This window comes from Oryzias melastigma, linkage group LG9 (assembly GCF_002922805.2).
Source record: "Oryzias melastigma strain HK-1 linkage group LG9, ASM292280v2, whole genome shotgun sequence".
Lineage (NCBI taxonomy): Eukaryota > Metazoa > Chordata > Actinopteri > Beloniformes > Adrianichthyidae > Oryzias > Oryzias melastigma.
In genome coordinates, this window is record NC_050520.1 from 32,110,546 (window position 1) to 32,130,744 (window position 20,199).

Consider the following 20,199-nt stretch of genomic DNA (forward strand, 5'->3'; position numbering starts at 1 on the left):
GGGGGGGGGGGGACACGGAATGAACCATTTTCTAAAATGAGAGGTGTCTGCTGAGGCTGCATACGCACAGTGATGATGTCAAGGATGCTGAGCAGACTGTGCACGCTGTCACCCGGTAACACCTCCTTCACCACGGCCTCCGTCCCATCCTGCAACAACATATACTTTCATGTGGGGGGAGGGGGGGGGCATGCACTGAAGACATGATGTCAGAGTCCAGTTGTTTCTATGCATTAATGTTTCCTCAACGCCAGATTGGACTACAGACTGACCAATATGTTTTTTCTGATTATTAAGAAGCAATTTTCATTTGTAGTAGAAGTGAAAATATTGGCATCAAAATTTAGAATAATCAAACAATAATTATTCATATAAAAAATAAATAAAACAGCAAATAAATAGCTTCTCGAAGTGCATAACAGGCTCAGCTGCATCTTTTATTTGGTTTTAAGTTACATAAAGAGTTCTCAAAAATGTTTCAAAGTAAATAAAATAACGACATAAATTAAATTACTCATCTTTGTGAAAAGTTCAAACAAAAAGTACACAGTAGCATATCTTGTGAAGTCAAAAATAAATAAATAAATAGCCCCTTGAAGTTTAATAAGTAAATGAAACAAAATTACATTTCAGAAAAACGTGACTTAAAGTGTCGGTTACCAGATTGAGGTGCACAAAGAAAAGTTGTTCTGCGTGTTTTCCAGCCAAACAGCCTCTCTCAGGCTGTTAAATTGCAGATGGTGCACAAAGAAAACTTTCTTGCATGTTTTGCAAGTCGCTTAACGCGAGATGATAAAAGACTTTAGCGTGTTATTAACGTGTTAAAAGGAACAACCCTGGTTGGGAGTGATGTGTGGAGGGCTGAGTGCATGGTTTGGAATAAACAATAAGATGGCGGCTTTACAATGCTGGAGACAAAGAGGCGCTGAGACAAAATAACTAGTTCAATACATGCTGAGATATGGAAAAATAATAAATATCTGAACTGAAAATCAGTTTGAACCATCCTAATCTCAGTCCTTTTCTTGTTGTGTTAGTTTTGTGTTACTGTGGACACATTGAGCTCCTGCGGTTGTCTCCACAGGTTTGTTTTAATTTTTAGATTTGACTGTACAAAAGGAGACCCGTGAACATTTCTGCCTTCAGAGCAGTTTCTAAGCCACTGATGTTCCACCATCTATTCAAGATTCTCTCCAAGTTTAGCGTGACATGTTGGTGTGAACCCCTGAGTGCCTCTAAAACTCGAGGGACAACTCTTCACTTGTTTTTTTTCCTTTTTCTGCATTCTCAGTCCTCCTCAGGGAGGATGTAAAGATGTGGACCTCAGACTCACACTCTCGTGGATGCACAGCTCCAGGCGCCCGTCTTGGACCACGTAGATGCTGTCGTCGGTGTCACCGGGTTGAAAGAGTCCCTGTCCCTGGTGCAGCTGCATCAGCACCATGTGGCGGCACAGCTCCAGAAAGAGCGGCTTTTCAAAGTGTCCTAACACCCTGTGTGCACACGTAAAGCAGCATTCACAGCAGAGCAGACACCACAGGCTTCACAGAAACCCTGCTGTAATCTCGAGTTCACCACTAGAGGGCGACATATCTGTGTGCAGAATCTATAACTCTTCAAGAAAAAGCATCTTTGACCTTTTCCCGAAACCCTTTTCTGTTCCACTTCAGCACATCTCAGTTGGAGTTAGCTAAAGCCACCAGCAGCTCTAAGATGATTATTGGCAAAATTATTTCAAACTCCCAAAAAAACAGGGCCAGAAAGAGTTCAGCCAGTTTTTGTTAGGGGCTCAAAAAAACAATAACGCTTTCAGTAAATGTTTTTGGGAAAAAAATCTGCTTTAAGCCTTGAAATAAAAGGTTTCTTTGTTTGGGAAGTTCAGGGCCAGTAAAGGTTCACCTGGAACCTTAAAAAAAACATTCCTCAACAATTTGGGGGCTTGTCCGGGATCAGGAAGTCATCTATAGGTGGGTGTCAGCATCTTTTCCATGGAGTGACCAGAGTACGGATTCACATCAGGTAAGCAGATTTATTTGCACTTCCCAAACCTTTTTTTGGTCATGTCCTAAGTAAAGGTCTTGACATTAATATTAAAGGGAAACAATTTGAACTGTATGTTTGAGAGTGAAAGGAGAAGCATCTGAAGGATCCACGGTCTCATCTGTGGAAAGTTAGAGGTTTGTGTTTGTGTCAAATCCATCTAGTTAAGAATGAACTTTCAGAAAGGTGTTTCCCCTCTTACTCGCACATGGATGTCATCTGTCCTACAGAAGTTCGCCCAGAAACTCTCCTCCAACCCACCTGACGTTCTTCAGCATGTACAACACCTCAGAGGGGAGATGGGAGTTCTGCACATCAAACTCAGTCAGGTCGGCTTCCAGCAGGCTGGGGGGAGGCTCTTTGGGCTGCAGGGTGGGGGGCTCCTTCCTGATTCTCATGATCCTGAAGAACGGCACAGGATGGAAGCAGGACACAGACGGGGTGAAGTCCACCAGCTATTCAGACGTGAACCCTCAACCATCACACTCTCGGTTCTGGCTAACCCTGAGCAGCTCCTCCACCTGTCATACAGCCAAAACTGTAGTCGAAGTATGAGATTTTATTTTATTTTTACATCTTAAACATGTTTGGTAAACCTTTCTGAATCCTTAACCCTTATAAAAAACTCAATCAGTTGATTAATGAAACAGAAAAACTAAAAAACTGAAATAAATGTTTTGCTTGGAAGCTAAAATGGCCCCATCTGGTGGACATCGCATGTATTCGTGGGATTAGGATGTATTTTTATGACTTTTTTTCTTTCTTTTTTTAATCTTAGCACACTATGAAACTAAGAAGATTAGTAGAATGTTTGGAGACTTGCTTGTTCCCACATAAATCTGCAATAATCCTTAAGAGAATGGTTTGAAACGGAAACATGAAAACAGTCGTTCAGGAGAGGAGAGTTTGAAGGTCTCACTTGCGAGCGATGGACAGAACTTTGGTTCTCTTCCTGGTTCTGGAAGCTGGAGTTGTGGACAACGTCTGAACCTGCAGGTGGAGGAAAGGATAAAGTTGATTTAGACACCAAAGGTTTCAGTGAAGGATGGTTTAGCCAGTTAGGTTGATATTTCAGAATAATCGTGCATTTTGTAGCATAAACACCAAAGGATCCCCTTTTTTAGAATAGCACAAGAAAAATCCAAAATGGCAGCATTTGTAAAGATGGAAACCATACACTCAAGTTTAACAAAATTGTCGTTTTTGTCTCTGCTGATGATTCTGATTTAAAGCAAACAGCTGACCTGGGGTCAAGGGTCAAACTCCCCACCAGCAAATCTGATAAAACTGAGGCTCGTGAGACCTCTGCTCAACCAAAAAAAGAAGCTGCAACTGTTCTAACTAAGGTAAGAGAAAGAGAAAAGACAAGAAATAAAGTAAAGAAGAAGATAAACAGTAAGAACAAGGTGAGGATGAGGAGGAAAGTGCCACTAAAGATGAAGGAAATAAACCCAAATGATGAAGGTGAGTGATGCAGCAAATGAGGAGGAGCTCAGGGAAGCATTCAGACTGAAGACACAGCTGGTTCTGGAGGAAACATCTGACTACAGATGCTGCACTGCTCCTCTCCTGACCTTTATGTAAGCCCCGCCTCTTTGTTCACCTCAACAGAGAACCGTTTTATGCTGCAGGATGTGGCAGAGTGAAGGAAGAAGGCCAGGAACTACAACTCCCTCCAGGAGCTGAGGAAACTTCTGGAGGTTGTGAATAAATCAGGTTTTCTGTGTTCAGTTTTTCACAACTAAGTCTATGGAGATGATGTCAAGCATCTGTCTCTTTACTGTAAACATTTTCATCAACTGGTTCTTCCAGATTTTAGGTATTTAAAGCTCTCTCAGACTGAGATTCCCTCATATCCATAAAAACAAAACTAACTAGTGACCAACTAATGTGAAAACCACAGAAAACTGGAGAGAAGATGATGGAAGAGGATTGAGAGTGATTTCTATCTGAGTGTGAATGGAGATGTGGTACTGACCTTCCTCATGATCTTTCGACCGTAGAACATCACCTTGTCTCTCTTCCTGAAGCGATAGTGTGGGGCGCCGGCCTCCTCCTCTGAAAGACCACATGATCTCTGTGAGACTTTAGAAAGTTTGCTGCTTTAAAACCATCAGAACTGTCACAGATGATGAAGACTGAGCTGCTTCCTGAAGAAGAGGATGCAGTTCAGCTTCTTTAATTTAGAGAATTCAGCCTGATCATGTAAATCAGGGGTGTCAAACTCAATCACACAAAGGGGCCAAAATCCAAAACACACCTTAGGTCGCAGGCCGAACTGCATGAACATTTATTGAACACACTAAAACTAAATTTTAAAACTTTAAAACCAGAACTTTTTAACATAATTATGAACTATATATATAGCATTACCTGGGATAATGGTAGTATGAATAATGTAAGCTGAATATGGCTGCTGGAGAAGCTAGTGCTAATAGCGGAAGATGTTGAAAGTGATAGCTGAAAAAGGTGAAGTTTATAGCTGAAAACACTGAAGTTTATAGCTGAAAAACACTGAAGTTATTAGCTGAAAATGCTAAAGTTAATAGCTAAAAACACTGAAGTTTATAGCTGAAAACACTGAAGTTTATAGCTGAAAACATTGAAGTTTATAGCTGAAAACGCTGAAGTTTATAGCTGAAAACACTGAAGTTAATAGCTGACAACACTGAAGTTAAAAGCTGAAAACGCTGATGTTTATAGCTGAAAACGCTGCAGTTTAAAGCTGAAAACACTGAAGTTTAAAGCTGAAAACGCTGATGTTTATAGCAGAAAACGCTGAAGTTAATAGCTGAAAACACGGAAGTTTAAAGCTGAAAACGCTGAAGTTAATAGCTGAAAACACCGAAGTTTATAGCTGAAAACGCTGAAGTTAATAGTTGACAACACTGAAGTTTAAAGCTGAAAACACTGAAGTTAATAGCTGAAAACGCTGAAGTTAATAGTTGACAACACTGAAGTTTAAAGCTGAAAACACTGAAGTTAATAGCTGAAAACGCTGAACTTAATAGCTGAAAACACTGAAGTTTAAAGCTGAAAACGCTGAAGTTTATAGCTGAAAACACTGAAGTTTATAGCTGAAAACACTGAAGTTAATAGCTGAAAACACTGAAGTTAATAGCTGACAACACTGAAATTTAAAGCTGAGAACGCTGATGTTTATAGTTGAAAATGCTGAAGTTAATAGCTGAAAACGCTGAAGTTAATAGCTGAAAACGCTGAAATTTAAAGCTGAAAACGCTGAAGTAAATAGCTGAAAAAGCTGAAGTTAATAGCTGAAAACGCTGAAGTTAATAGTTGAAAACACTGAAGCCAATAGCCAAAAATGCTGAAGCTGATAGCCAGCTAAAATATTAGCCAAATGCCAAATTACTCTAAAAAACAAAAAAAAAGATTTGTGAAAACAATGAGCATGTATCTGAAAAAATAGTCAAACTTAAAATATCAGAAAAAAAATGAAAAAGCCTGAATTAGCCAAAACAGCTAGTATGTACCTGAAATATTAGCTATACTCCAAAATGGTCTAAACTGACAAAATAGTCCAAAAAGCAAGCAGATGGCCATTTTTTAAAACTTTAAAACCATAACTTCTTAACATAATTATGAATATTAAAAAGGCAGGAATATTATTCCAAAATAAAGCAACTTAAACCTTATTTAACATTTAATATTTTACTCTCCATAAAAATATATTTTGTCAAAATTGTACATGTTAGAAATGAGCAAAAGATACCATTGGACCATTAACTGCAATAAAATAAAATGATCTGGAGGGCCGGATATAATAAGCCGGAGGGCCGGATCCGGCCCCCAGGCCTTGACTTTAAATAATGCCCCATGATGCTTTACAGTGGTTAAGCTCCGCTGTGTTCAGACTGACTTGACAGCTTGTATCTTCTGTAGAGGAGAAGCACGACCAGTCCAACGACAGAGACGGTTGCCACGGCGCCCAGCAGCACGGACACCCACTGAAACACAAGTACACAAAAGTGTGTGGCAGCTGGCTCCAAACACGTTTGGAAACCATCGTCAGAAGCTCACCATGTTGGCCTCCAAGCGATCCTGCACAAACTGCTCCATGCGAGTTCGAATGTCGCTGCTGAGAGGGAGAAGGTTCTGAAAGACAAGAGGTTCCAGTTCCAGAACAAAACCACCACTGTATATTCACATCTTTGCTGTCTGAAGTGTGAACATTTCACAGATGGAGGTTGACATACGGGCAGCATGCTGCAGGTCTCCTCCTCACTGCTCTCCTCCATGACTGCCTGATGAGAAAAGGCCAACAGGAGGCGCTGTTAGAGCCCCAGCAGATGAAAACTCAACCCTTTGAAGCTCATATCAATAGACTTTCACAACCCAAATTCCTGTCCCAAAATGCCTCAAAGACTTAAAGTCTCACTCTGATCATCTTTTGATTATTTTCAAAGCATTCTGAGTGGTTTTTTATTATTATAATTCTTCGGTTTTTAACCAAAATCAAACAATCTGTGTTGATTTCTAGGACATAGCTTCTGCAGGGCGGAAGGAGTTCATTAGAAATTCACCTCTGAGTTGTGGGTGGATCCTTTGGCGTAGAGTAAACCCACCCCTACTTCCCGACATCCATCTGTTTACACTCTCCCACTAGCTTACAGCCCCTCATAACCCTTAAGCTGTTTTTACCGGTGTAACAAAAATGATGAGCAATATCGTAGCGATGCAGTTTGATCCAGATCAGCTCAGACGAGGAAAACAGAGATGTTCATGGATCTATTAGTCTGTAAATGGATGCATCAGAATGGAGTGGAGCAGGGAGCTTGTGGCCCACCCAGCATATATTCTCCATCACAAACATGAACTTTTTCAAACAGATATTTTTCATCTGATACACAACAATTGAATAATTTTCTCTATATATGTCCTCCATCGTCAGAAAAATGCCACCAGAACATGTTAAAAACACAATTTTCATCAGTCTTTAAATTCAAACACAATCATCTCTAAAGCGGATGAAGAAAAGTCAAAGAATGACATTATTCTGAATGGAAAAATTAAAAAGAATATGAATTAATAAAAAAAAAACTTACAAACTCCTGGGTAATAACAACCAAAGTATGTTTCTGAGTGATGAGTCAGGAATCACACAGTTGCCTTATTTCCAGTGCTGGGAGTAACTCATTACCAGAGCAATTTATTACAATAAAACATTATATTTCACTGTAATAAAGCAGTATAAGACATTATTAATGATTCTCAGAGGTTTTTACTTATTACATGTTCAGTAAGTTGTTTTTTTCAACAACCTAACTAGTTTTTTTTTTTTTTTTTAAGTAAATCGTTTATAGAAAAAAGTGACTAAACATGTTATCTGTAATTCATTACAATCTGGAAATAACTGACTTATAACTGGATTATTTCATGACGGAGTGAAGCTCTGTATGCTGAGCAAACACACATGACTGCCGTGTGCTGTGATTGATACTCTGTGGATGAAGACCGGCGTCCTCTGGGATTTATTTTTGTGATTGATCCAAAGCTGTGGGGCCTCAGCTCTGAGATCTTTGGACTTTGAAGCAACCACCTCCTGATCTCCCCCCCAACCACAAACTCTAGAAGCTCTTCTGACACTGAAAAACAAGAGCTCTGCTCTCACAGGAGGAGAACCGTGTTTGTTTTCATGATCAAACCACCACCAGAACTGTCCCGCAGCACCATTTTCAGTTTAAGTGGTAATGATGTTACACATGTTACCAGCTCCATCAGTGGCTGAGGGTTCCTACAGCATCACTTATGGTTTCTGCTCCAGTCCATCTGAGTGTGATGTCACAACAACTGCAGACAGTCAGATCTATACGGAGCTATGCACTCTGTTTAAAAAACATGAATCGCTCCCAGGAATTAATCATTTGTGGCCACAAATTGGAACATTGTGCGTACAATTTAAAATACATAAAACTTTTATTCATCAAATTACTATTTTATGAGCACAAATTAGTATTGTTTGGACACAAATGACTATTCTGTGGGGAACTTTTTAAAAATTCTATTCCTCAAATTACTTTTTGTGGGCACATTTTTTTATATTCTTTAAATTATTATTTTGTAGGCACAAATTAGTGTATTGTGCTCATTATTTTTTAAATTTCACTCAAATAATCAAATTACTACAACAGAGTATTAGGGCAACCAAAAAGTATTTTATGAGGTTATTATTTACAATTATATGTAAAATGTATGTACAAAATACAAGAAATTAAGATTTTTACTTGCATTATAATGACTAATTAGCCTGGACAAGTTTAGATCATTTTGGCAGACATGATTAAAGCAAATTATGAATGATTAAAAGCCAAAAGTGATCATTTTGTAGAGATTTGTACTTAATCAATAAGAATGACTAAATGTTGCACTAACAGTTGGGAGAAATTTGATTCTGTTGTGAAAAATGCACCAAAAAGGCTGAAAAAAACTGTAACAATCAGATTAATATGTCATTGTTTTGGCGCATGCGTGGTTCCGGAGGCTGTATACAGAGATCTGGAAAAGTCACCATTGATCTTGAAGAAACACTGATTGATCAGATTTTGTGAAGGTGCTTATGAATCACGCGCACGGTTTAGCGTCTCGCGCCTTTAAAAATCTGGGTCAAAGTTCAATCCAAGAACGCCTGAAACAAGATCCCCCCTCCACCACCAGAACCCCTCTGTCCTGTAGAGGAGGACCCGTTATTCATCTGAGAGCTTCATTCAAAACTTTGCCCTTTGCCTGAGCTTAGTTAGTGAGGACACCACAACCGCAACAGCCGCGCGGGCAAACTCACAACTACAAACTCACAACTGCTAAGTCACAACACCCCAGAACCACAACAACAAAGCCACCAAGACGAACAGCGCATTCACCGGACAGCTCACAGGAGACCGCGCATGCTCAAACACACTCTTACCGCTGTCCTTAAAGTGTGCGCGTGCGCGAAAAGTTCTTCTCAAAGTTGAGTCCAAACCATCGATCTGGGGTTCAAACTAAAATAACGGAGCTGCTTCAAAGATCCAGCAGAAAACTCTCCTCTCGGGTGTGCGCATTCACACCAACAGGAGGGGTCGGTCACGTTCCCGTGCGCGTAACGTCGTGTTTGTTTCTAAACGTGCTTCCGCGTGAGTTCTTGTGCACGAACCGCCCAACAGTCCTGCTGCAGGACTCAGTCTGTGGCGCCAGAGGGCGCTGCTGAGCAGCTAAGGAGTTCCTTGTCACAGTGCGCAGGCGCAGAAGAAATCTGTCATCAACTACATCAGAATAGAATAGAAATACTTTCTTCATCCCATGCTCGGAAATTTAGACAGAAAAAAGTAAACTTATGCGAACAAATTAATACAATTATGATGAAAAAAATAGTCATTTTCAGATAGTTAAGTCGTACATTTGTGATTATTAAAACATACTAAAACACACTCAAAGTTTTTCCCCTTTATCTGACTCAAACATTTATTTGTACCTGGATTTCCTTAGTATTGGTATGATGAAGGTTATAAAGTGATTTTGGGTCCTTTGAAATATGAGAAACGATTCTAAAGGCCCAAATTCACTGTAAAAGAATACTGTCTATTGTCTTGTGATGATAAACTGTCTCATCATCTGAAATCTGCGGCTTGGTTTCACATCTGCTTGATGCTCACTTAAATCAGATATGAATGGATCCACAATCTGTTCAATCTGGTTCCAGTTTGAGGACCTGGGCAGATTCCAGAGACCCCCTTTATAACATCTACATTTCACTTTGTTTGGAATCACTGAACACAATCAAAAAGAGATGGAGGCCCCAGATGTCCTGCATTGACCTGTGGTTTGTATGGATGACATCCTTTAAATTTGTTTACTAACTATAATTATAAAACAAAAAATCATTTTGTGTGCACAGTAGTTCCTTCACACAACATAAATGCAATATAACCAAAAAAGGGGCAGAATTCTGCTTTACTGTCCAAAGTATGGATTCGCTAAAAACTGTCTGATAAAAGGTGGATGTTTTGCTGAGGCAATTCCTTAAGGGAGCAGCTGAAAGACAAAGAAGAACAAACGAAAAGAAATGTTTTAATAAATAGGGATTCAAGATCCACAATTATAAGGAAAATCATAATGCTTTATCAATATTTTTACACATGCAGAAAAATAGGATATGATTCGAAGAATACTTGCTGGAAAAGACGCTTATTCACCCACTAGTTTACTTTTTGATGCATTTTTGGGGGTCAATGTGAAAAAAAATATTTCCATTTATCTCTCAGAATGATCTGAATAATTGTAGTTAAAATGTATAAAACAACAAATAATAGAGTTTTTATTTTTTATTTAGTAATTAATAAACATTTTAAACTGTAAATAGGTTAATAATAATTCCCAACATTATCTAAGTTTGTTGTAAAGAAAACATATTAGATATTAAATATTAGAGATTCTATTAAAGATTGGTTCTTATATTTTTTAACAACGTTCTTAGATTGTATTGGAGATTAATATGAAACTTTTTGCCGTTCATAATGTTTAGCACTTTCTAAATGAAACATAAAAACTCTAATATTTGTTAATAACAGCTCTCTAGTTTTGAGAACTCAGTCCGTGAACGCACCTTAAAACTGTCACGTGGTGTTCTTTGTTCCTCCAATCACTGTCAGAGAATATCCCGTGTTCTGATTGGTCGTTGGGAAAGAAATCCGGCCAATCAAAGAGGTCTTCTTTGGACAGTGAGGCACGCTTGGGTGAGCGGTCAGAGGAAGCAGCTAACTGTGTTCAAGGTGAGAAAATGTCTTTTAACGTTTTTGCGTGAACATTGTTGGCGCTTTAAGTCTCGCTTCAAGTTAGAAACATACATTTTGAAGCATGTCGAGCACTGTGGTTGTCTGTAACTAACGAGACGGAAGATGAGGAGTAAGCTAGTAGCTGTAGTTTGTTTTTGGCTAGTTAGCAAGCTAGCAGTTATGCTGTTTGGGTGATATTAATAATAATTAGTAACGTATCCACTTGACCTTAATAATAATTAAACAGGAACACCTGGAGGGCAGAGGTGTCCTCGTGCAACACCCGCAGAATCAGTTGTCTTCGTGCGTTGTAAATATTTATTTATACTTTACACACCGTTTCTGTTAGGTCTTATCCCCCCTCCATTTTTTTTTACTTGTGGAGATGTGTAAAAAAACAAGTTATCAAAAGTTTGTAGCCAGAAAGAAATGTCTACATTATTCACACCTGCCCCATTTGATAAATCAGCAGATAACTTTACAGTTGCTGACTGTATCAGAAATGAAATCAGAGGCTTTAGTACAGAGAACTGATTGATTCTGTTTGAGAGCTGAACAACTGAATGCAAGCAAAACAAAAAGTTAGATGTCTTTAAGTGGATGTATTGGAATGGAGTGGCACTCGCAGCATATTCTTGCATCATAAATAAGTTTGTTCAACTGCTCTGGATTTACATTGTGAGAAAAGAAATGCTCAGATTTTGCTATATTAAGTTTAATTTTCTTTATATATGTCCCCCATCAGAGAAATACCACAAGAACATGTTAAAAACACCCAAAATACCATTTTTATTTGGAGTAGGTCTCTAAGCATGTTTTTTTATACTGTAAGAATTCACTAAAGCTTCTCCTGATCCATAGTAAGACTGGTCACTTCAGGAGATCCCTCTTGTCCACATCTAAACCAGTGACTCTGAAGATAACTTCTCAAAGCTATTTTTTTATGATTTCATAAATATCAGAATTCTATGTGAATAGGTTCACTTATAATGCTGTGGTTCTATGTCTAAAGAGCTCCTGTTCATCTCTCTTTTCCAGCAGCAGAACAGCTGTCCTCATGGGGGTGTTATCCACGCTCATCAGAGGTCTGGTTCGCGGTGCGGACAGGATGTCGGAGTTCACTAGCAAGCGCGGATCCAGGACCCACAACAAAGGGAGGGGCGCACGGCCTGCAGGACTGCGGCTCTCCAGCAGGAAGTTTGTGGCGGTGCAGGCCATGATCCCAGAGTTTGTGGTGCCCAGTTTGGAAGGCTTCAAGCTCAGGCCGTACGTGTCGTACCGCTCCTCGGAGGGAATCGAGCCTCCGGTCACTGCACAGAGTTTATTTGATGAAGCCGTCGCTCCTCAGATCAGGAAAGACTTTGAAGAAGGCTCCTTCAACCCAGAGCAGCTGCAGAAGTATGGCTTTGAGCCCACACAGAAAGGGAAGCTCTTCAAGCTGTATCCAAAGAACTATGTGCGCTAGCAGCTTCACAGCTCCTGCAGAGAACCGGCTCTGTTCTGAGAGCTGTTTACGTCAATGAAAGGAACTGACCTCCTGCTTTCACTTCCATTTAATACAGAACATTTGACAGAACCACAGTTGTTTACTGGAATAAAGAGACCGACTGTACTTTGTGTCTAAATCTGTTTTTCAGTCCAGACTCCAAAGACATAAATGTTTACCTGCATGTGAGAAACATCGATACAAACCTGCATCAAGTCTTCAGATTCAGCAAAGACACATTCTATATTCCATAGTTGTGACTTTAAATTGATATTTCAAGATGGCTGAAGCTAAACCATCTAAGGAAGTGGAACGGCTTTGGCCTCAAGGCAGCAACTTAAGTTTAACTTGAAACTTTAGGTCCAGAACTCTGTTCAGAAAAGTAGATTTTTAATTAGATTCCACTCATGATGGCTTTTCTGACCTGCATGTGTCAGACTGATTTATCTCTTTTTATGCTAAAGTCAGATTAAGTTTCTTCTGCAGCATTTGTCTTTCTTCGTGGAAGGGTTCTGGTGGAGGACGGGTCACCATCACAGTGAGGACATCAGTCTGCACATTCTGGGCTGGGTCACTTGAAAAGGGACTTCTCTGGTCTACACACTGGGTTGTACAAAAGTGAGGCTGGTGGTTTTGTGTTGGTGCTACAAAACAGAGGAGATCAGGGAATATAAACAAACCCGAACATTCACTGAGGGCTTTTTGAAATACACGAGTCTTCATTCAGAGGAAGACAGATCTTCCTGCACTGCACCTGCTTTCCTTCAGTACACTGATAGAGGGTCAGTCTGGGTCTGGATCCTGCCTGCTCTCCTCTGGAGTCCAGTCCCAGCGCCACACATGAAGCATGTGGTCGTAGAAGGAGCAGCTGGCCAGCAGGCAGGACACAGAGGCGGCGTAGTCCTCCGTGTTGAGCGCCGGGCTAGCAGTCGGGGTGATGGAAGGTGCTGCAATGCCCTCTGGGATGTATCGTCCTGCATCGTCCTCCAGGGAGGTGTCAAAGCTGGCGGTGGGAGACTCGTACTGAATCCTCAGATGCCCTCCTCCCTCTGCGGGGCTTTCCTCCGGGGCTGTGCTAGGGGGGGAGCAGGAGGCAGGGCCTTCCGGGGACAGCCTGGACCAGTCGGCTCCGTACGCCAACGAGTTGTGGAGAATGTAGGAGGCCACGACGGGACACGCCCCTTCACTGCCCTCTGATCAACAAACAGAAGTACGGCGATGATTCACTCTCAGGCCGAACAACTTACACAAGTTCAATTTAAGGATTTTTAAGAACACTTCAAATTTACCACCAGTTCACAACCTTACGACAAAATAACCTGAGAATGTTTTTTAGTGACAAGAAGTCGCAAAAAAACAAGACCCATTCACCAGAATTGACAGTTTCATGCTTTATAAAGGCATGACCTTTTAAGACATTTGAAAGATCTGCAGCCATCCAAGATGACCTTTGCTCCAGTATACCTTTAAATAAAAGGTCACCTGGTTTACTGATGGTTCAGTGCATCATTCAGAGATAAAAGCAGCACAAACATCAGGGCTAAAGTCTGCCTTTGAAACAGGAAACATTCATTTTAGGCCACAACTTCTACAAACAAGTGTTGGAGACAAATATACAAAATCTGAACCTTTTGTTTTTTCTAGTTTTACCAGGTTGTCTTCTCATATTCAGTTACTTTTTGTCTTTCCAGTTGTTGATTCTCCACATCTGTTACTGTTTTAGTCAATTAGTCTTCATTTTGTTTAACTTCATACTTTTATTTCGGTCAGAAACAGCCCATCTGCTCGTCTGAATCCTCCAGTCACGTTTCAGGTTTTGCTTTTATCACGTTCCTGTTAATCCATTACATGAAGTTTCTGCCTCAGTCTCCTTTATAGTCCTACAAACAAACACCATGTTCATCTTTGTAATTTACTAAAATGGAAATAAGTTACAAATAAAGTGTAATCCTCTCAAAGATTAAGATTCTTACATGTATGCAAGTTGATAAAAGAAAAGTAAAGTGAGAAGAAAAAATGAAGGTGAGGTACCATAAAATATTTGTTTTTGGACCTTGTCAAGGTCATGTGTCAAAGTCAAGGCCCGGGGGCCGGATCCGGCCCACCAGGTATTTATATCCGGCCCTCCAGATGATTTTATTTTATTGTGATTAATGTCCTGATGTTATCTTGTGTTTATTTCTAACTTGTATAATTTTGACAAAATATAATTTTATGGAGAGTAAAATATTGAAAGTTATTTAAGGTTTAATTTGACTTATTCTGGAATAATATTCCTGCCTTTTTATTATACATATTTATGTTAAAAAGTTACAGTTGTAAAGTTTAAAAAATTGGCAGTTTGCTAGATGTTTGGACTATTTTTGGCGTTTACTAAGATTTTTTAGGTTATTTTGGAGTTTAGCTAATATTTCAGCTTCATGCTAGCTGTTTTAGCTTGCCTAAGTGTTTAAGGCTAATTATCATTTAGTTAATAATATTTTAGCTGGCTATCAGTTTCAGCATTTTCAGCCATTAACCTCAGTATTTTCAACAATCAGCTTTAGCGTTTTCAATTTCAGCATCTTCAGCTATCAGCACTAGCATCTTGAGCGGTTAAATTAAGCTTACAGCATTCACACTAGCATTATCACAGGTTATGAAATATATCTAGTTCATAATTATGCAAAAAGTTACAGTTTTAAAGTGTAAAAATGCAGTCTTAGATCCTGTTCCTAAGGTGTGTTTTAGATTTTGTCCCCTTGTCCGATTGAGTTTGACACCTCTGCTTTAGATTGTTTAAGAACCTGGTCCTTTACAGTCTTATCGAGTCTGGATTTTGTTGTGAAGGGCTGGTAAACTAACAATCACTGACTGTATGAGAGAACTGGACTGACTGACCCCTCCCCACTGGTGTTCCAAACAGGAAGTACATGCAATAATATTTAAAAATTGTGGTCTATATTCATAAATGTATTGAGAATCGATGCATGCTGTTTTTCTGCAAGGACTTTTGGGAAATGTCTAGTGAACTCAATTTTAAAATTGTAGATTTGGAGAGCACCACAAAATGGTGAATGCTCTATACAGTGAGTAGTGAAGGAATTCAGACATTGACAACTATTACTCAGTTATTCCAGTTATCAGAATAACCATTCTTGTTCTGATACTTCTTTTACACTCCCCACTCTGCTTATTTACAACAGCATTCTAGCTTTTCTTAGAGCCATTTATTTTCTGGAAGCAAAACAACTGATATTATTGTGCAATTGAGCTCATTTACTCTCAGTACTATGTGGTCTTTTTGAATTTGCTTCCAGCCCACACCTACCAAAGGCCTGCTTGCAGTGCAGAATGTGGAAGTCGTTGTGCATGCAGGCTGCCAGCAGGAGGTGCTGATGGGTCGGATGCCATTTCAGCCTCCACACCCCCCCACCCGTGGGGGTGTCGCTGATGGGTTGCCGCATGTTCCTGCCGTCCCACAGCAGGACGTGCTCGTCGTAGCTGCAGAGACAGGAAATCGGATCCGTCAGCTGAGTGAGACTTCCCCAGAAAGGGCGGCTGTGAGGAACGTACCTGCCCGTGGCGACCACATGCTCTCTGTGTGTGCTGCTGTGCACGCTGCACACCCCCATCGAGTGCCTTCAAGAGAAAGACCGAGTTTGTCACAAAACGCAGAGGTGCTGCACAGAACAACATGTTAAAGGCTTCAATATATATCCAATTGTGCTGCATTTATGTAATATGTTTGGCACAATTGGTGGCTGACTAAATAATTTTTTTGCCTCATTGTATATATTTTTTTACATTTTTTTCCCCTTGTTTTTTAATAATTGGAAATAAACGGTGTCAGTATCAACACACACTCAGTTACTACCTCTTACTGGTGAAAGCGGGGGTGGAGGGGCCAGCACGCAGGTCCCAGCCTTTCAGCTTGCAGTCATCTCCACCTGAACAGGAAACACTCAGGTGATGCAGAACTCAGAAAAAAATCTAAACATACTGATGTTTGGAAAAGTGTAGCGCACCTACAAATATGTTTGTGAGCATGCACACTAATCTAATTAACAGGCTTCTATGTAGAATAGTTCATGTAAGATTAGGACCTAAGTACTGTAGCATGTAAACACTATTCTGTGTGAAAATTCTGTGTAGAAGCAGATAGCTACTCGCTGTTTTCTGATGGCTCCTCCATGACATCCTTAAGGCTTCAAATTGAAAAAATATGACACATCTGCACTACGACATAAACCGATAAAGCAGAAACAGAGCTGGTAGCACAGCGAAAGCTATGAATTCTTACTAGGTGTTTAAGCTTTTAGGTAAAGAAAATGCCTCGCTTAAGATTATTTACAAGGGCTACGATCGAGTATGGCCACAAAAAATATAAAGATTTAAAGTTGTAACTTTAAGACTTTAAAACACAATTTCACAAGAAAAAAAAGCCATAAATTTATACTTCATAATTCATAAATATACGACTTTATTCTCATAGTTAAACAGCTTTTTTCTCATAGTTTTACAAAGATTTAAAGGGGCCATACCATGATTTTCTTAAGACTTTCAGAGTGAACTATATCCATATATATGATCATATATTACCTTTGGAACACTAAAAAACAAATTATTTATGAAATATTAGTTATTTTTGTGATTTTTTTCCTACACGGAAGTAAAACGACTCGATTCCTGAAGCTCCGCCCACCGCCCATTTCATGACGTCATCCTAGAGTTTTTCTTTGTTTCTCCCATGAAAATAAACAGTATCCAAATTTCTTCAAAAATGGATACACACAGCTAGTAACACGCAGCACTCTCAGACTACAGGCTAACAGATGGGCTTCTGGGAAATTTGAATGCATGTGTTTACGCCTGACATATTTTCAACCAGGAATGGAGAAGTGGGAGCTGAGCAGGTAAATCTTTATAGCAAAATCTTACTTCTGTTCTCTCGTCATTCATTGGGCTGCGTGCACGTTTGCACCTATTTTCATGGTAGGGTGGGGAAGGTTTACCAGAAAAAAGCAGCTGTGTGTCCCAGTAGGAGAAGGCTGTGATCCAGGCCTCAAAGTCATGGGCCTTCCACTGGGACAGAGGGGTTAGAGCGCCTTCAGCAAAGGAGAACACACCCACACAGCCTGCTGAGTCGCTGCACGCCACGCGCACATCACTGCTGCAGACACAAGTTAGCACATGAGGGTTCTGTCAGAACATTCGGACCCAGCAGCTCCTGGAGCGTCCAGTACCTGTCCATTCTTCCAGTGGACCAGTCCAGAGACAGGACCAGCCGCTCTGCTCCGACCTCAGTGCTGCTCAGAGTCTGCAGACTGCGCTGGCCTTCCTGTTGAAAACACACATGAACACACAAACGCACACATGCACCGTCTGATCCGACGCCTTCTCACCGCACTCTCCCACAGAGCGTACAGCTGCAGCTGGCCCGTGGCGGCCGCCATCCCCAACACGGGCCGTCCGGACAGGGGCACGTGGCACCTGAGGGCGCAGAGCAGTGAACACATAGAAAACGTGCAACAGCGGCAGACGCAGCTCGCCACTCACCATTTCAAATCCAGAATTGCTGCAGTGTCCATGCGCTGCAGCTCAGTCAGAGGGGGGCCGATCGATCCATCCCCGCTAAACTCAAACAGGTACAAGCGGCCAGTTCGGTTGGGGGGCGCATCCTCGTCTCCTTCCTGCAGCACAAAATGAGAAATGATCAGCAGAAAATCTGCTGTTTGAGAACCACAAATGCAAACCCTGGATGACCTTCATCTCTGGTTGCATTCCAGTACCTTCCATCTTTGAACATATAGACTCATTACAGTTCAGAAGAATCATATTTATTGTTCAATAAAGTTCTTATACTGAGGCAATTTAGACAGAACTTATTATATAAAACCTACAGCTCCAAACTTTATACAATGACTTCACTCTACTAACAAAATCAACCCAGAAACAAAGCTACTTTTAAATTAATGTATTCATCAAATAATCAATTAAAAGTCTCACTAATCACCTTTGATGTCTTCTTATATTTATCTTTATTATATTATATTTATTCTTCTTTATTTATTTAACTTAAAATATTTTAATGATGTTATTGTTACAATTTTGGTTAGAACCACTGACTATATATGAGAACTGGATCAAGTGAGTGTGATGTCACCTAAACAAAATGGTTTACTTTGAAATGAAACGGCAAAATGAAGTCAATTCAGTCGCCTTTTTTTTTTTTTTAACAATCCGGACATCTTCATGTTGGAACTAAATGATGTTAGTAAGCAGTGATTAGTCTGGGTTAGTCTGAGTCAATGTTTCTATGGCAACCACTCTTGCCAATCAGGAGTGAGCTTGTTAGAAGGCCACACCCCTTCCAATAGAAAGTGGGCTCAGAGAAGCTGTCATCAAACGCTTTGAATGTGAGCCCAGATGTTGTTTCTGAGGCATCTGATTGGTCAGTTTATAACTTGAATTACTTCTGATAGAGCTCCTGGTTTGAATAAAGAAATACCCAACAATTAAATATGTTTTCTATCATCAGAAAAAAAGCCACAAGAACATGGTAAAAACACAATTTTTACTGGATGGAGTGGGTCTTTCAGTGTTGTTTTTCATTCCCTCACAATCTTCAAAATAAAAGTTCATCATTGATATCCCAACATTATTTTTCTCCTAGTTTTGTCTCAATGCAAGTTTTAATTCGGTGTTTTTTCTGATCCATCTTCAGATTTCTCCCCTAAGTCGTTGGTTTCTTCCATTCTGACCTTTACCCCTTTCTGCAGTTGGTACGTCCCACACACCAGGACGTCATGGCTCTGAGCGACAGGACACCACTCCACCGAGTCAGCGCTCAGCTCCGTGTCGACCACCTGCAGACTGCGAGTCCTCGACTTCCACGCCATGACCACCTGACGCGCATCACGCTGCTCTGCTGCTGCTGCCACAGAAACACGCAGTTAGCAGTACACAACTTAAAAAAGGTGACAGAAAATATACAAAACTTAGCACACAAACAAAACAACAAGTAAACCAATAACACTAATAAAATGCAGGGCAAATGGATTATACAATCAATTCAGAATTAAACTTAAAAAACAGAAAATGTGCAAAATAACACGAGAAACTGCACATCAGTAAATGTACCCATCAAACTAAAGTAAAAACATCTTAAGCTAACGAAGCTAACTAACTTAACTAGTAAAGTCAGTAACTAGAGCGCTGAAAGTGACACGGTTTAATCTGACGCGGGTAAACCTTACCAGCTAACCTAACAACCTGCTGGAACCAACCAGCCGAACAGTAACTAAAGCGTAACTCACCCAAACACAACCATCAAAGTTGTCGTTTTTCAGACCTCACATGCAAGCAAGCGGTGTTGATCTAACTGTGCGTGCTTACGTCACCAGCGACCACGTTGGTGCGTTCAGGAACAAGATAAAAAGTACGTTTATTTATCTTTCACTTTCACAAAGAGATCACCGTTTACGAGCTTTTATTTATTTTATTTGTTTGTTAAAGAGCTTATTAAACACAACAGTATCTCATAATAAACACTTGGTATCAAAGCAGATAGAGTTTCATATTTAGAGATCTATGTATGTCAAAAGTAACGCGAAATTTAAGGTAAAAAAAAAAACATCCTACCGACTTAGAACATTGCTGTGATGAAAACTCAAGTCAAATAAATGTCCCTTTTATATGTATTGGCCTACAAAAATACATTAAAGGAATACATTTAGAAATGAAGCATTTACATAAAAATGGCTTTAGTGCCAAGGCAAATAATAATAAAATAAACTCATATCTTTATGTTTAACAGTATAACACTTGAAACAGTGTAATAAAGATATTGATAATAATAAAAATGTAATATTTATTTAAAATAAATCCGATTATTTTAGACATATTCATGCAATATTTTTGACA

The 20,199-nt window shown here is 39.9% G+C and overlaps 3 protein-coding genes across 11 annotated transcripts in view; 1 reads left to right on the plus strand and 2 right to left on the minus strand.

Annotated features, from left to right (window-relative positions):
• LOC112137696 (patatin-like phospholipase domain-containing protein 7) overlaps positions 1-9,208 on the minus strand; it is a gene marked incomplete in the record, with an annotated part of 25,585 nt that extends 16,377 nt beyond the window's left edge. The window contains 8 exon segments of the mRNA XM_036213710.1: positions 1,334-1,493; positions 2,302-2,442; positions 2,960-3,030; positions 4,019-4,098; positions 5,921-6,008; positions 6,082-6,156; positions 6,258-6,305; positions 8,963-9,208. Coding sequence (XP_036069603.1) covers positions 1,334-1,493; positions 2,302-2,442; positions 2,960-3,030; positions 4,019-4,098; positions 5,921-6,008; positions 6,082-6,156; positions 6,258-6,299 — 657 coding nt within the window.
• Positions 9,209-10,651: 1,443 nt separating this feature from the next.
• On the plus strand, positions 10,652-12,420 carry mrpl41 (mitochondrial ribosomal protein L41). Of its 2 annotated transcripts, none has more exons than XM_024260263.2 (2): positions 10,652-10,805; positions 11,847-12,420. In XM_024260263.2, the coding sequence occupies exon 2, from the start codon at positions 11,866-11,868 to the stop codon at positions 12,271-12,273; it is 408 nt and encodes a 135-aa protein (XP_024116031.1). In that variant the 5' UTR covers positions 10,652-10,805; positions 11,847-11,865; the 3' UTR covers positions 12,274-12,420. The 2 variants fall into 2 exon arrangements, with proteins under 2 accessions (XP_024116031.1, XP_024116032.1); XM_024260264.2 differs by having other exon boundaries at positions 10,694-10,805; positions 11,850-12,420.
• Positions 12,347-19,725, minus strand: dph7 (diphthamide biosynthesis 7). 8 transcript variants are annotated; one of them, XM_024260257.1, is made up of 11 exons: positions 19,593-19,725; positions 19,038-19,210; positions 17,833-17,966; positions 17,679-17,766; positions 17,520-17,614; positions 17,289-17,446; positions 16,151-16,223; positions 15,850-15,915; positions 15,605-15,777; positions 13,049-13,487; positions 12,347-12,938 (listed from the first exon to the last, which is right to left on the minus strand). In XM_024260257.1, the coding sequence occupies exons 2-10, from the start codon at positions 19,173-19,175 to the stop codon at positions 13,078-13,080; spliced, it is 1,335 nt and encodes a 444-aa protein (XP_024116025.1). In that variant the 5' UTR covers positions 19,176-19,210; positions 19,593-19,725; the 3' UTR covers positions 12,347-12,938; positions 13,049-13,077. The 8 variants fall into 8 exon arrangements, with proteins under 8 accessions (XP_024116025.1, XP_024116030.1, XP_024116029.1 ...); XM_024260262.1 differs by having other exon boundaries at positions 12,347-13,487; positions 19,044-19,210; XM_024260261.1 differs by having other exon boundaries at positions 12,347-13,487; positions 17,289-17,443.
• Positions 19,726-20,199: the final 474 nt, after the last annotated feature.